Source organism: Tympanuchus pallidicinctus, unplaced genomic scaffold, assembly GCF_026119805.1.
Source record: "Tympanuchus pallidicinctus isolate F22 unplaced genomic scaffold, pur_lepc_1.0 scaffold5, whole genome shotgun sequence".
Classification (NCBI taxonomy): Eukaryota; Metazoa; Chordata; class Aves; order Galliformes; family Phasianidae; genus Tympanuchus; species Tympanuchus pallidicinctus.
The window spans coordinates 27,104,145-27,120,433 of NW_026294769.1; the positions used below are offsets into that span (position 1 = coordinate 27,104,145).

The 16,289-nt window shown below is 35.1% G+C and overlaps 1 protein-coding gene across 11 annotated transcripts in view; it reads right to left on the bottom strand.

Moving 5' to 3' along the window:
- The window catches only part of PTPRM (protein tyrosine phosphatase receptor type M), a 451,026-nt gene that overhangs the window by 52,909 nt on the left and 381,828 nt on the right, over positions 1-16,289 (bottom strand). For all 11 annotated transcript variants that reach the window (XM_052703744.1, XM_052703741.1, XM_052703740.1 and 8 more), the window contains 2 exons: positions 8,396-8,483; positions 3,026-3,102 (listed from right to left, as the gene is read on the bottom strand). In XM_052703744.1, the coding sequence (XP_052559704.1) occupies positions 3,026-3,102; positions 8,396-8,483 (165 nt within the window). The remainder of the gene's footprint in view (positions 1-3,025; positions 3,103-8,395; positions 8,484-16,289) is intronic.

Below are 16,289 nucleotides of genomic sequence, written 5' to 3' on the forward strand. Positions count from 1 at the left end.
ACCAGCATGTAACTTGCCTATGTTGCTTTACGTAAAACTTCATTTACAGTAATTTTCAGTAAAAATTATAACAATAAAAGTAATGTGCTAGATGCAGATGTTCTTTCCGGTAGGCAAGGGAGAGGAAGAACAAGAAGCAAATGTGTTTTCTGTAAGATGCTAAAGTTGCAGCCTTGTACATTAGGGGACAGAAGTAATATGTTCCCAAAGTCCCTTGTTGGATCTGTTGAAAATAAACAGCATGAAATCCTCTCTAGCACTTGCAGCTAATGGTGTGAGATGCTCAAGGAGGCTGAGATATACCTTCAAGCTATTGCGATTTAGTGCAAAGCCTATCCCTTTTTTTAACAGCTACAGAATGCTCAATTTGCATTCAGCCCCAGGAAGGGTGGGGAAATGTTCACTCTGTCCTCTGTGATTTATTTATGATATATTTCTGAACATGAAAAAGAGGGTAAATTCTTCGACTAAATGGTTTAGTATGAATACACTTCTTCACCTCTAAATAATAAAAAAAAAAGCACCATAAAGGAATTCAATGTTTCTCTGATAACAAGGGCAACTTAAGCTGGCTGTGCAATAAAGACTAATACACTATGGATTCTTGCAACACTGAATAGGTTACCAATAGGGAACAATACCATTTTTATTGTGTTTGAATTTCTGATGTTATGAGAGTGTCACCAAAGGTTTAGATCACGAGCAAATATGTTGATAAAATCAGTTATGCCAGTTTTAATCTTTCAAAAGTGGTGAGATTCCATTGTCAGCCTTCCAAAGGAAGAAATAAAAGCTGAAGCTTGCATGTCACTGCAATTTCTTTGTAAAAGTGCAAGAGGGACTGTAGTGATGGAAGGCTGCTGGAAAAGACGCAAAACATTAGAAAATACCTTGAATATTACAGAAAATATAACATGAATTATATAATTGGTTAGATATCATTGAACCAAAATCTGGAATTCTGTGAACTCAAGCACCTATCAACCAGAGCTTATTTTTTTCTGTGGTGTGCTACCTAGTATCCCTAGTGGCTGGGATTAAATGCTTCAATTTTCCAGTGAAGAAATTAAGCATGAGGAAAAATAATAAATACTGCCTACTTTTCTTTTATCTAATAAAACTTCATAATATTTGTGAAATTCTCTAATTGAGATGTTTATTCTGACAATACAGCAACAATAACCCCATGCAAATGAAAAATTGCTTCTGTAGTAGAAAAACAAACACTTCCAGAAGAAACCTGACTAGCAAGATTATAAACAAAAAATGCTGTGTTTTATGGTTGTCTTTGGAATATGTCTGCAAGACTCCAAGCTCTGCAATGAAGCCACCTGCTAAGAATGAGGGAAATACTTTTTGTTCTGACTCATAATTTCTTTTAGGACTTAAGGGTATGTAGCAACAGGATGAGGGGAAATGGTTTAAACTGGAAAAAGGTAGATTTAGACTAGATATCAGGAAGAAATTCTTTACTGTGAGTGTGGTGAGACACTGGAACAGGTTGCCCAAGAAGTCTGTGGATGCCCCCTCCCTGGTAGCATTCAAGGCCAGGCTGGATGGGGGCTTTGAGCAACCTGGCCTAGAGAGAGGTATCCCTGCCTATAGCAGGGGGATAGGAAGTAGGTGATCTTAAATGTGCCTTCCAACCCAACCATTCCATGATACTATGATTCTTTCCATCCCTCTTGTACTTTCATAAGCAATAACAGGTTGCTATTCTGCTTTCTTACAAGTATTTCCAATAGAACTGTATGGTGCAAACTCCGTGCATCTTTTAGCATTTTAAACTTAAGCACACACTACTAGCCTAAAACAAGAACAATCCTGAATGTTGGAAAGTTTGAGAGTGCATTCAAATCTAGTTCCCCAATGTGAACTTTCACTTGCTTTCTATGACTCCCTTCAGAGAGATTCTCTACAGAGGTTACTCCCCTCAGAGTTTAGTGAGCTGTCTAAGCGAATTTCCACATATGCTTTTAGCTCCCGGTGAATGTGCTACTCTTTCAAATAGCAAGGGACTGAGCAGAAGTCTAAGCTTCACTTAATAGCTATTGAACATACTAACAAGCATCAATGGGAGTTATCAGACAGTTACAACTTCAGATTGTTTAACTGAAGAAACCTACTTTTCTTGTACAGTTCTAGCTCTTCCGAATTTTGAGAAAAACATCTCTTACATTCCTGTTTTACACTGGTTGCTATATTTGAACTGCAAACTGTGACACCATTTTCTCAGATGTAAATAGAGATCTTTAGCAGATGCTGTTTCTTATAAAGTGACACTTGTTTTACTTAGCCAAACATCTAGCACTCCATGAAAATAATGAAATAATTATCTTTGCTATCCATAGATTTATGACTTTAGACAGTATTGACTTTGTAATGATTTTCAATTCTACTTTTGAGTTCATTCTTTCAACCAAAAACACCTTGTCTCTTAAAGAATTTATTCTAATGTAAAACATTAAGTTAACATGATGCAGAATGAACAAAGAAGCCACCTTCAATAATTAAAGAGCCTACATATTTAATGAAATGTCTTGCTTGCATTGGAAGTACTGGTTAACAGCTGCAGAATATACTTTGAAGGCAACTTAAAAGTGCAGAGATGACAAGAGATTGCAAATCTCTGCATTAGGCATTACAGAGTTTTGTCACATTAATATGCAAACAGCTTTCTTTTAAATGTGGAATGATGCCAAGCTGTTGACAGAAAGTGAAAATAACATTTTGTTAGCCCAGATAAGCACTAGTAGGCAAAGTAGCCATACAGCATTGCTGGCAAAGTTTCAGCCTATTGACAGTTTGAGGAAATATATAATATATAATACTCTTTTGATTTGTCTGTTGACAAAACTAACACAACTACTTGTTTCCTTTAGTGTACACCTATCTTCCAAAGACAGTACCGTCCAAAAATGTTTAGCAGCTGATATTAGCTGCTAAACAATGAATAATGTGAGAACAGTAAAAGCTTCCTCTTAGAACACAATGCTATGTTTGTTGACTGTATCAGTATACGCACATCAATATAATTTCCATTGATGTAATCAGAGTTTGTTTCTCCTTCAATGGGCTGCAATCTCACTCGAGAATGATCATCTGAAACACAGTGGAGAGAAAAATAAGGTAACTAAAGACATTCAGAAACGAATATGACAACAAAATCTTAACGTTAAAGAAAAAATAATATGTCATTCTTGGCAAGTCCATGGTTGGTTTTCTTTGTCCATTAGTGTACTGTGTATACATTTAACCTTAATTTTGACCATTCATGAGGCTTTCCAAATCCCTTTTCAATCTGAACACCTTAAATATTTCTAATGTGCAATCCTTTGCAACTATTTTTGTTTGCCTTGATAACACCATCGTACCTTTTGTCAGTTTGCTAATTAACATGAAGTTTTCTATGGTTTAGTTATTTGGAAGTGTTTATGCCAGTACTCAAAATAAATTTAAATTCTTCCATAAGACATACTGTCAACTCACAGTTTCAAACAAAAACTCATTATGTTTCCATAAGAGAAAGCAAAATAAAGTAATAACAAAACCCAAGCAGTCAGATAATGACTTTGTCACTGAGGTTTGCTCCGTGGTTGCCATCTGTATCTATCCAGGAATTCTACCCATTAGCAAACACTTCCAACTCTTATTTCCAAATTCCAATCCAAAACTCCAGGGTATGAATTTATTTCCTGTCAGCTGCCTCATTTTCTTTATGATTCCACAGAAGTGATTAAGAAGTGCTAGAGGCTACATCCCCCCGTAAAGGAATCTCAGAAAGCTGGCAGGGCTTCTTCAAGAATTTGGAATATGCTTCTCTTGGTTCAAAAGTGACTAAATACTATTGTTATTCTAGAATGTGCATAAGTTGTTGATAAAACAATACTTTGAAGACATGTAAGGGTATGATGTCAATCAACTCAAAGACGGAGACACAGTCAATAGCCACTTTACCGCTGCTTTATTTACTATCAACTTGTGCTGATTACACACTTATGTATTACTGTTTTTGAAGGCCATTTGCTATCTGACTTACAACTAACTACAAGTCTTATTGATCATCATTATTTTCTTGTAAATGTAAATAAGCACTAGTGCACAAGAGAAATTTGTCACCCATGTTTTCAATAGCTAATATTTTTTAACTTATAAAAAGTGCTACCAAATAACAAAAACTAATGAAGGAACATGAAGTAGCTTATAAAGCTATCAGAAGAAGCGTGATTGCCCATAGTGTGGAGGAGGAAAGAGAGGGCAAGTGGTTCTTAAAACAACATTGTTTTACAGTGACAAGTAAAAAGGTTTTCAAATGGATGAGTAGGAAAGGAAGAGGCAAATTAGTGATTTCAACCTTTTATGCTCCAAGTCTCAGTGACTACACATCTCAAAGTCTTGTCTTCCCTGGGATTCCCTTGGGAGACAGCAAGGGCATAGCTGTAGATATATTCTTCACAACTTTGCAGCCCTTGGTACTGCACAGCTAATATTCTGCTAGTCTGCTATGATTACATCACCCAACAGTCTTTAAGAATGAGTTTTTCCAAGGATGTAGGAATATTCAAATCAATTAAGTTAATCAGGTCATCCTTTTCAGCCTTTTTATTCACTTTTCCAAGACTAAAAATTTATAGAGATGCAATGTTCCATTACATAACCTATCATTGTCTGACCTTATCAAGCTACACAAGTGCCGTGCTATTCTCTGCTTAATTAAGCAATTTATCAGTTTTCTCAGAACAGAGCTTTAGCTCAAAGGCTTATAATTCTAAAAGTCCATCTTACTTAAGATACTACATTAGAAACTTTCTAATCTTTGGATATGGTTGCTGCTTTTATCATTTTAGGATCTGATCCAACTTCTACTGAAGTCAATAGACTCTAGAAGTCAAGCTTGCTTGGACTCATGGTACGTCTTCATCCATATTTTCATGATTTCATGCATCATTTCCTTAAAAGCATTCTTATGAGGAAAACTCAGGCTAATAAAAATGCCTATCTATATATTTCATGAAGTACTTAGGTCACTGAATTTGATTGTTCAAACACAAGCACTCATGCCACTATACATAGACCAGCCTTACACTGCCAGTATGGAACAGTACAACTTTTTTAATGTCCACAGTCACCTGAAATCATAGAATCATAGAATCACAAGGTTGGAAACGACCTATCAGATCATCTAGTCCAACCGTCTCCTCATCACCATTGCCGCCACTAGCACTAAATGGCACTGCATGCCTATATTCAGGCAACTAGATCCTGTCCTTGATGACTTGCATGTTGCTGAGCTACATGGACCCATCAAACTTAAATTTTCCATTAAGCAACAGCTTAAAAATATGACCTCCTGCTATTTCTTTTAGACTGATACATACCATGTAAGTATCTTTACTTTTTCTGTTATATTATTTCATTGTACTCTATTCTCTCCTTGCAGTTACTTATGCTTCAGATTACACAAAACTAAATAAATTACTTCATAACTAATAACTATATCTTCATATAATCTTTTTGGACTTTTTTGTTCTCACATATGTCCTGCATTTTCACCAAAGATTTTGGGTAATAACGGAGATTCCAACATTCATCCACACGCTGTGGAGCTGGAGTAATTTTTTTTTTAAATTTCTTTGAGAACTTCACGCAATTCCATGCTGTGTAGCAGCACTTCTTAACCAGAAAATTTTCTTCAGTCAACAAAATGTTTTTCTGTGTATATACCTGTGTTTACACCAAGTATAAGCCTAAGTGGTACAGAAACCACATATCCTTCCAACATGTACATTCCACCTACAGCCTCTAGGTTAACTGTCTAGATTTGGAAGATATTTTGTTCCTATATACTTCAGATTGCTCTTAACAATTTCTAGCTTTTGAATATTCTCTTTTTCAGCTTGTTATTTTGTTACCCCTCTATCAAATTCAATTGTGCACTGATCAGTGGATCTTTCAAAATGAATTGAATGTTAGAATCCCTTTGTCTTTGTAGAAAGTGGCAACAGGTAATGATTTTGCTCCCCTCCACTTTTGCTCCCCTCATGTTACCAACACCATGTATATGCCAGTCTGCAGCCTGTGATCTCTAACAAGCCCCTTGAGTAGCCAGCTGATTAGCACGCTTAGGCAATGACACTATTTTGGGACATGCCTCGCTAATTGTTTGCTAATCAAGCCTTTTCGAGATGTCTCGGCTAAAATCCTTAGCTGCTTTTAAAAGCTGTGATCAATATTCTCTTTTCACTGAGTCAATCTTTGGTTAGGTAAAAGTAAATTCGTAACCCCCTTCATCTTGAAATTACCTCAATATCTCTCCTGTAGAAGAGCAATAGATTTTAACAAATTCATAATTCTACACTATTAAAACAGACACCAAATATTTCTTGAGTTAAAAAGATTCCGCTAGCTTAGCTAGATTCTCTTAGCTTAGACTCTGTTTTCAGTTGTTAACGAGAAAGCACAAAGCCTTCTGTGTTCAATACAGAAGAAATACATTTCGTGCAGGTCATTGGACTGTGGTCATGATTCAGCTTCTTGATACAGAGGCTCACAAGCTGTAGTTACTTTCATACAGAGGGTTGGGTATGCCTACAGCCAATTAAATGCACATCACTTAGGTGATGTAAAGCATGTTGCCATTTTGACAAGCTCATACACTGCTGCAGCTTGGTGCTTTTGTTTTAGTTTCCTCAGAGAACAATAACGACTACAAGTAATAATGTAACAGCAGTGTCTTGGGGAAAATTTAAACAAAGAGGATAAATGGATGGAAAAAATTACATTAAACTTTTTACAAAAAAAATATACATTTCACTATAATCATATAATTGATGGCATCTAAGCCATCTACACTATTTTTACTTCTTTAAAAACAGTATAAAAAGGCAATTTAGTAAAATGTTTTAAAAGCTACAGTCAATACTTCAAACAGTTCTGTGGGGTGGATTTTCAAAAGTGGACCACTAAAATTGTATTCTCAGACTTGAAGCTAAGCAATCATTTATTAGCAGAAAACCATACAGCATAATTAAACAGTTAGCTACTCCATTTCCATATGTCTCTTTAACAGATGACAAGCTGTGGGCAGTTTCAGCTTCTCTTAAGATACTGCCCTTTACTCCAGTGAATTTTAATTTGCATTACCTATGTTTTCATAGCAACATAAATAGGTAATGTTATTGATAACAATTCCACTAACTCCTTCTGTGAGACAAACACTGATGACATGAAAAGTAAATTGAGATCCAAATGATCAGAGTAACGTTAGCTCTCTCAGAGAGCCTTCAGTATTACTTGTAATTGCCATTGATTTGTGTATCTAATATCTTTTACTTGCTTTCTCTTTGCTACTCATTAGTTCCTCTGCTCAGACATACAGTACTGTAAGTCTCCTGTTTACTTCAGCCAAAGGGAGTCAAAGTGAAAGGTAATGTATAAAGTGACATTAGAGAGCAGACAACAAAACTAAACAATGACTAAAAGACTTACTGTCACAGGCTTGGACTGGAAATAGAAGGTCACAAAAGAATAGTAAACGTAAAGCTAGAGAATGTTCTTTGGAATTTTTTTTTTACATCGTCAGTATTTATACATAAGTGGTGATAGCCGTCTAACGTATTGCTACGTCTCTCACGATAGCAAGTTTGTTACACATTAAAGATTGCCTGCAGAGAAGCAAGTAAAACCAGACTAGTTAACACCTTTTACATACGCTCCAGCTCATAATGTTATTCACATTTCCCTAGAAAATTTCATTTCCTTTTTCAGTAAATTGCATGCTATTTTCTGACTTGGTGTTCATTTACAGCATCTTTTGCCACAGTATTTTGCAATCTCATAATGCCAGATTTAGGGGTCACTCATCAAAACAAATGATCATCCACTAAGGTTTTTGGATTATCAGCATATCTAATCTTCATCAAGCTTAGCAGTTTTCACAGTAAAACAAATGTATTCTGTTTTTTTCCCTAGAGACTGTTAATAGGGTAGCTTACAATGTCTGTCCCAGTTATCAAGAAATACTTAAGCAGCAGTATTGTCCGTTCCTTCAAGATCCAGAACCCAATGTCAAGAGATTAACTGATGACACCATGACTGTTCTTCCACTAAGTTGCCAAGAGCAGTGTGGGAGCAGTCGGAGCTGAGCACTGGTTAAGCATGTCAATTTACATTAATGAAATGGTAATTACAGAATGGAAGGTATACAGTAGGATAGTGGAAAAAATACATTAAATCTGACAGTTTTCTCAAAAAAAATGTAACTTCTTCCCTCACTTTTATGTTCTTAATTGAAGAAAAGAAATACAGGCTCAATGCAAGCAAGAGGCTGGTGGCCACTCTTATCCAGTTCCGAAGACAAGTTAACACAGTGCACAATTATGTTGTCAACACTTACATGCAATGATATTCCCGTATCTATTTTTCATTCTGTTCTCATCTTTCTTAGCTGAATCCCACGGTGCAGACTGTCCTTCAAAGAAACTCTAAAAAAGGAAAAGGAAGCAAAGTGACACTAAGAAATGCATGCAGCAAGTTACCTTATGGATAAACCAAGGAGAAAGGCAAACAGTACTCATGGGTATTGTTGTTTAAAGCACCATTTAGTTGATTCTTTTGTTGAGCAAAAACATAGTTCTATTTAAATGGTACTTATGCAAAGCTCCAAATATTGTCAAAAATTTGACATGAAATAATTTGCATAACAGTATGAAGAATTATTTGCATGTGAAGCGTTTGTGAATCTTTTGAAAGTTGCATGCTTGTAACACAGAGAATCTTCAACTTGTGCTATCCAAATTCTCTGTGTAGTTCTGCTTATTCACATAGGTGAAGCAGAAACAGCTTCGTCATCAGTGCTGGAGATGCAGTATTTGGGTGCAGAATTATACACTGTACTAACAGGCTTTATTTTTGACATATCCTAAGTTTTACTTATTTCTTGGCAGATAGTTCATGCATCAAAACACATTTAGACATTAAAAAAAGGTGAATTAATCTAGCATATAGGTATCTTTTCTAAAACATAACTTATGCCATTGAGGTGATCTTTTGCCAGAGAATAAAAATGATATGATTTCCTGACTGATATAATCTATCTAGTATTCACTCAACCTCTGTGCTGTGTAGTTAAAAAATTCAATAAAAAATGAGAAAGTTTAAGTCCTAAAAATCTATATTTGCATTAATGAAGCATGCAATCTAGCATACAGGCACTAAGTAAGTTTATGACACAAGTATTTACATAATTTCTTGATTTTCACCTGTCAACGGCTTACCATGACATCACCCTGTCTCTAACACATTTAATGTAGACGCATTCTATCATTCCATACTGGAATATTCACTGTGGAGTAAAAATATTTAATTGGCAAGTGAACCAGTGGAATTCTATAGCGACAATGCCCAGCCTTAACTCATGTTTTGATCTTTTCACTGGACTGATCAGTACGATTTAATCTTTGATTCAAGAGGAAAATGAAAGCACATTATCTACTTTTTTTGGTATCGGAAGTCAGAAATGGCTAAGTCCTAAGATAAGGGAAAGCATCAAGAAGCTTGTGCCTCTCACAGGACCTCAATATTTTCTGAGTGGTTTAAAGTAGATAATGCCCATGAAATAGAAGACACTGTCCTCATACCTGAAATGCATTATTGTTCAAATCCCAACAATTCCATTATTAAAGAGCATAAAAGTAAAAATAAATCCTCGATCTCTTTCTGAAGTCAATGAAACATGGGGACATTTGATATCTAAAACAAATTTACTATTTTCATTAAATTGATACAATTGTACAATTTGAAAACTCCTGGAAATACACGGATTAATTCTAAGAAGTTTGTACAGAGCAACGTGAGAAAAACAGAGGCTGTATCAAATGGTTTCAGTTTGCTTGCTCTATAGTATTCTGCACTTCTTTAGAAAAAAATTTAAAGTTTGCAAATTGAAATGGTTAAACTTTTCACTTCTATTAGTGATATTTTTCTTAATCATGGGATACTGCCTTTTGGATACAGCTCTGGAAAATGCAGTTACCTACCAAGACAGAGAATTTGAATGCTTTAATGGAAATGTTCATCAACAAAGCCCCAGAAGGCAGAACAAAAAAGCTAAACTGTTTGCTCTACCTAAAACTTGGCTGAGTATCTTCATCAGGATTTTGCCTTTCAGGTAGTGAAAATACAGACAATTCTAGTTTCCTTGCAGTCCCTATGCTAGAGACTTCTTCACAGAAGACACTGTGTAACAAGTGGTTATGAGCTTAATCCACTAACCATTACATGTGGTATTAGAAAGAAAGAGTCTTGCTAATACAGCTTCCAAGTCTACACCTTGAAATATGGAGGACTCAAATATACTCTCAGGGACTCCCTGCTTCTCCCTGTCCCAGAATAATGAACTTTCACAAAATTATTTTAAACAAATCAATTAAGAGTAAATCTCTAGAGACAACTGGGAAAAAATTTTACAGTACTGAATTGAGGAAAGATACACAACATGCAATGCACTTGTCTGTGCAGCTCATCTGCTTCTCATCTGCAAATACATGGATTCAATTTCTCCCACCTGTTTGGAACTTCTGAAAACAAAGATAAGCTTAACAAGTCCTACAGATAAAATATCTTTTAACAATATATATTCAACGTAGATAAAACTGTTTGTCAGAATACAACTATATCAAAAACGAAAACCAGGAAACAGATTTACATTTCCAGTTCCTATATATTGACTTCATTTTCCTTATCAAGCATGCATTATAGAAAAAGAGCTATAGATGCAGATTATTCTTTCTTTTTCATCAACAAGTTTGTGGCTGAAATAAAATCTATCATACAGAGAGAACAGACTTTATGCAGGGTCCCATTTTTTAAAACTCTTTTTGGAATGCACACACATATTTCAGTGAGAGGTGTACAGAAAGGATAATTTGAAGGAAAAGATATTACAGTGTGAAAGCATAAAAAGAAACAGTTATTGTAAAAGACAGCTGGAGTGTCATTTCCTAAATTCCCCATGTGCTACCATTACACAAACTGCAACATGATAATCCACAATGAATTACATGGAGAAATCCCATTTGTCCCACAAGTAAAGAAGAGAGCAGATACCTCATAACAGATGATCTGTCAAGATCTTTCCTTACTTCTGAGAAATATATTTTTCATTCTAGAATTTTTTTTAATGTTTTTTTCTGACATATCACTCTCTGGGGATGCTGCTGCACAGCAGCCCACACATTATCTTTGTGGCTATTCATCCTATTTCGTTCCTTAAAGTTTCTTAAAAATGCAGACTATTAGGAAGAAATACGGTCCCAAACAGTGTTGTTTCACCAAGGGCAATGGAGAACTGAAAATGAGTGTAGGACATTTCTCAAATTATTTTAAATACATATTTCTTTAACTCAAATTGCACAAAACTTTAGCTATCCAGCCCCCATGAATTATGTGAAAATGAAACAGTCTTCAAAGCAGCTGTTGTTGCGGCAGGCATTTCAGTATTCAACATCTATTGTCATTCGGTTATTAGAATGCATTTCCATAATCAGGAAAGAACACTGTTTCTGAGAACAATGGAAACATACAGAACTGCAGAACATGCAACATGAGAACCGGTCAATGGATGCAGCAGCAGGATCGTTCTAGGATAAATGTGAAGCTTTTACTTGCTTTAACTCAATGCAGCAGTGGTTTCCATTAAAAATTAAATATTTGCCAAGGGCTAATTCACTGTGTCCCTCTGACTAGAAAATAACTGCAATATCTCAAAAAAGAGATGGAGATAATCATTGCAAATACTGATTTTTAAAATTATTCCCTTTTCTCATTAAAAATTCATAAGAACAGAAAATATTGGAAGGGACATATATAAAAGTACATTTATTTCTTCTTTCCAAAAAAATACTTCATAGTTGCTAGGTGACAACAGTGAAGTCTCCTACAATGTCATTTAGGAAATGACAAGCAGAGAAATGAGAAATTAAGGACATCACAATTCCTGCTCTGCCTACTTAATAAACAAGCACATTATTCACAGGAACAAAGAAATACATATTTCACTCTGTAACAATCTTAAGTCTCATCTGTAGATCTGTTTTTAAAATTATGACTTTATATGACGTCAATTTTGGTGGCTGATTTTCCTGAGTGGCTCTAAGTTTCTCCACCGATAACAGTCATTTTTCCATTGCTATTTCTAAACAATCAGATTGAGATGTACTTTAACAATATGAATAATTTGAACTATTTAATTTTAAATGTCTCTGGATTACACACTAATTTAGGCCAGAACAGACAACTAGTGGAGATCCTAATAGAGGTCCTTGTCTAAAATGAATTAGTTATTTCAGAAACTTACGTTTCTACCACAGATACTTAGAGCTGCATCTAAATCAGATGTCTGAAATGCCCTGAACTGGACAGTGAAGATACATCACTCCTTTTTGCTAAGTATATATCACACTCTACTGCTGCTCTGCACAGTTTATATGTAGATATCATGGATGGAAAAAATGCAACCACTAAACTCTGAGTTAAGATCCTAGTGTTGTGTTAGACTCTTCTTTGCATTTACAAACCCTAATAAATGACCTTATATTTTAAGCAGTTCCATAAGTATTTGCAGGACAAGGATCTCCAGGCTCATTTAATGAATACTGCAAGATTTATAAGGTCTGTAAATCCATCACTTCATTGGTTTTTCATTATTCAGAATCTTCAAAATACCAGGCACTGGAGGATGTTCTTGTTACTTTAAAACATCAAATGGATCTTGCAACAGGAAAGTGAAATCATCACACTCATTTTGCTGATAATTGAGGATTTGAATTATTAAGGAATTGAGAAGGAAGAATCGCTGGACTGTTACATTAAAGAAATCTGCAGACATGGTCCACATTGTGAAACAACAGTTTTTTTAATCTTCTGGTCGTTTTGAGAGAAGATTTTATCATTGAAACTGCATCACCTGTAAGTAACTGATTACCCTAAGTGTTGGTGCGCAGTGGTAGATGACTGCACCGATGGCAACCCAACCTCTGTAATCAGCACTCCATACTTCTGTCACTGCTTTGGTTACTGAAAACATTTGTGGATGACATCATGCCACCAGAGAATATATTTGCCATCATCTTTTCCTCTTCTGTCAGCTTCAATCACTGAGACTTATGTCCAGTTTTCAAGTAACACAAAAAAAGCCCTCAACATTTTACTATGCCCTTGAAAACTGCCTTTAGCAAGAGCCATTGTGAAAATCTATCTAATCAATGTAAACTCCCTTCAGCACTTCTAAAACACTTATCAGGTCTGTTACTGTAACCTAGGTCTCAAGATGGAAGAAAAAATAAAGAAAAAATAAAGATACTGCAAAAAGAATTATTAATGTTATCTCCTATATTTGCTCTATCAGAAATTTCCTGGTAAAATAGGCGTAGTTTACTTAATGTTTTCTGAGTGTGAGATTTAAGGCGCAAATCAGTTTTAAAGCAGATGCAACTCTCTAGTATTATTCTGACTGTAACTCCTTCATGTGCTTGGGACACCTTAAACTGATGGGAAAAAAGAAACGCCCATGAATTAATGGATTCATAAATGCTGGCATAAAGTTTTGCCTAAGGTAAGGAACAGCCTTTTTCGTCTCAGTTCCATTTGGGTTAGTCTACAGAACACAAGAGAGAAAGAGTAGGAAAGCAGTCTTTCAGGCCTTCTGAAGCACTAAACTTCATAGTCACAGCTCACATTAAATGCTGAGGAAATGGAAGGGGAACTGTTACCTCCTTCCCCAACTGCACCATGACTTACCAACTCCAGTTTTAACAAAAAGGACAAAAAAAAAAAAGTGTTTAGACAAAATATGGTACTAGTTGCATTGGTGTGCCCATTTTCACAGGCAAGATTTAATTTGTATGATTGTACAAATTGTGTATATATCTTCGATTGAAGTGCTTTTGTACCTGAGTCCATTTTGTCACCACACTGTCAATTGATCTCCTTTGCTGGAAAAGTAAGTGTGATGGAGTACTTTTTTAATAACAGGGAATTATATGCCTTGTAATTTTAAAACTAACCTATTTATGAGATCTCTTGATGTAATTTCTTATCTTGGTATCTAACACCGCTACACCTGAAGTTCATTTGTGTGATTAAACAGGAAGAATATAAATATTTAAAGATTCTATGGAGCGGTCTAAAAATTTGATAGATAACCTAGATTCTATAGGCTTTCAGAGCCATTTCCATTCTATCTGCTTAAGTTTTAAAAACTCTATTACTTTCATTCCTTTAAAATAATTCAGGACTTCCCAATAAGGAAAGATTTTAGAAATATGGCGTAATGTGAATTAGTAAGAGGACTGCAATAGAATACACAATTAAAATTCTAATTTGAAACTTATTCCCTGGCATACCAGATAGCAATAACTTAACCTCATTAATCTTTCTGATTTATCTTCAACAGAAAATAAAGTATGTTGATGAGATTTTATGATCCTTTTTTTAATGGAAGGACACTCTGGGTAAAATATGCGTGTTTGCACTTTTACCAATGTACAAGATATATTATTTTAACTTGTGTGTTGGTCTAAGCAGTGCTTATTTAACCTCATCAACATAGATTTCCTGGTTTTGGAGGATTTAACAAACAGTTTTCATGTGCACCACATGCCATTTTCATAAGTAAATCTCTTTATTTCTCTCTACTTTTTTAACACTATGCAATGTAATGTTTTGTTCTCAACTATTATACTAGTAAGTTTTCAAGAAGACAATGAACATGAGCAACATTCATGACTGTAACATCTGCAAAACAATAAAGTGAACCTACTGAATACCTCCTCAGCTCCACTGAATACCAACTACTTTAATGCTTTGATAGGAAACCTCTTCGGGGGAAATAGAGACACTGATCACCTCAGATGCACTATCCATCCTTTTGTGAACAAAATTATCCGCTTCATTATTCACTAACTCTATCTCCTTCCCTCTTCCCTATGTTGTTCCAAAGGATGCAATTACATGTGTCAGTTGCACACTACACAAGTAAAAGATGGTACAGAGTTGTTTTATATCTTAATGAGAATTCCTACTTAACAAGATACAAATATTTACACAGAAAGTACCAGGACTCAAGATTACACAGTGCACTGAATGTGTAGATTATTATTTTGAGAAATACTAAACTAAATTTTATACCATGTTTGAAAGGGTAACATATGCATACCTCAAATGATTAGGATAGAAGGAAAGTATTCAGCCTGGTTACTATGATAAAGCTTGAGTGATGTCAAAAAGGAATAATTCTTACAATATATCAAGTTGGCACACCAACTCTGAGCTAATGCAGGCATCCAAGGTACAATTCCATTCATCTAAGTAATTCACGGCAATTACAGAAACTGCTACTACTACTACTACTACTACGCCTCTTTGGCTCTCATCTTCAAAAACTCACCTTACTTTCCTCTGTTAGAGGACACCTTATCTCTAATAATAGAGGAGTAGCTATTACCCAGCACTTTGGTGAGCTGCTACCAAATTCACAGTTTAGTTGCATTTCCTTTCCCTCTGTTTAGAGTTACAAACATTTAGATAAGGACGGCTGTATTCTGGTGCATTGCTACTCTACTAGAATTTCAAAAAGTATGCTTTTGATTTTTTGCATCTCTTCTTGGTTTACATTTCCAAAATATTCTTCAAGCACCTTAATGCCAAGCAAAGCATTCCTTACACAACACAATCTGGAACTTAAAAGTACAGCACTTATTAATTTTCTCTATTACACACAGAAATGTGAGCAAGTATGCGGATTCTAGAATGTGTTTTTTAGGTGCTGTACAATTTTGAGAACACTGTTCTGGATCTTTCTGTGTGCTTCAAAATTTAATTCAGAACATCAATTGAAGATTTAAATATTCTGACTTTAGTCCATTATTCCTCCTAAAAAATTAGCACTATGATGTTTGATTTACTTCACAAATAATAAAAGGTTGCTCCAGGGAACAGTTTCAAAGAGCTATGAAATGTTATTAAAGCAGAACATAAAAATAAATTGTGCTATGGAAAAAGTAGGGAAGAACTATTTCATTTTTTGAGTTTGCAATTGGTTTAAAGCATAACAAAAAAGAAAGAAAAAGATGAAGAAAAGAAAAAAGGATGAAAAAAAAGAGAAGGAGAAGAAGGAGAAAAAGGATGAAAAGAAAGAAGTGGAAATATTTTCAGTTGTCAAAATAGAACAGAACGCATTTAGTGTACGTAGTAAGATTTCTGCAGTAGTCATAACTTCCTGTTTACTCATG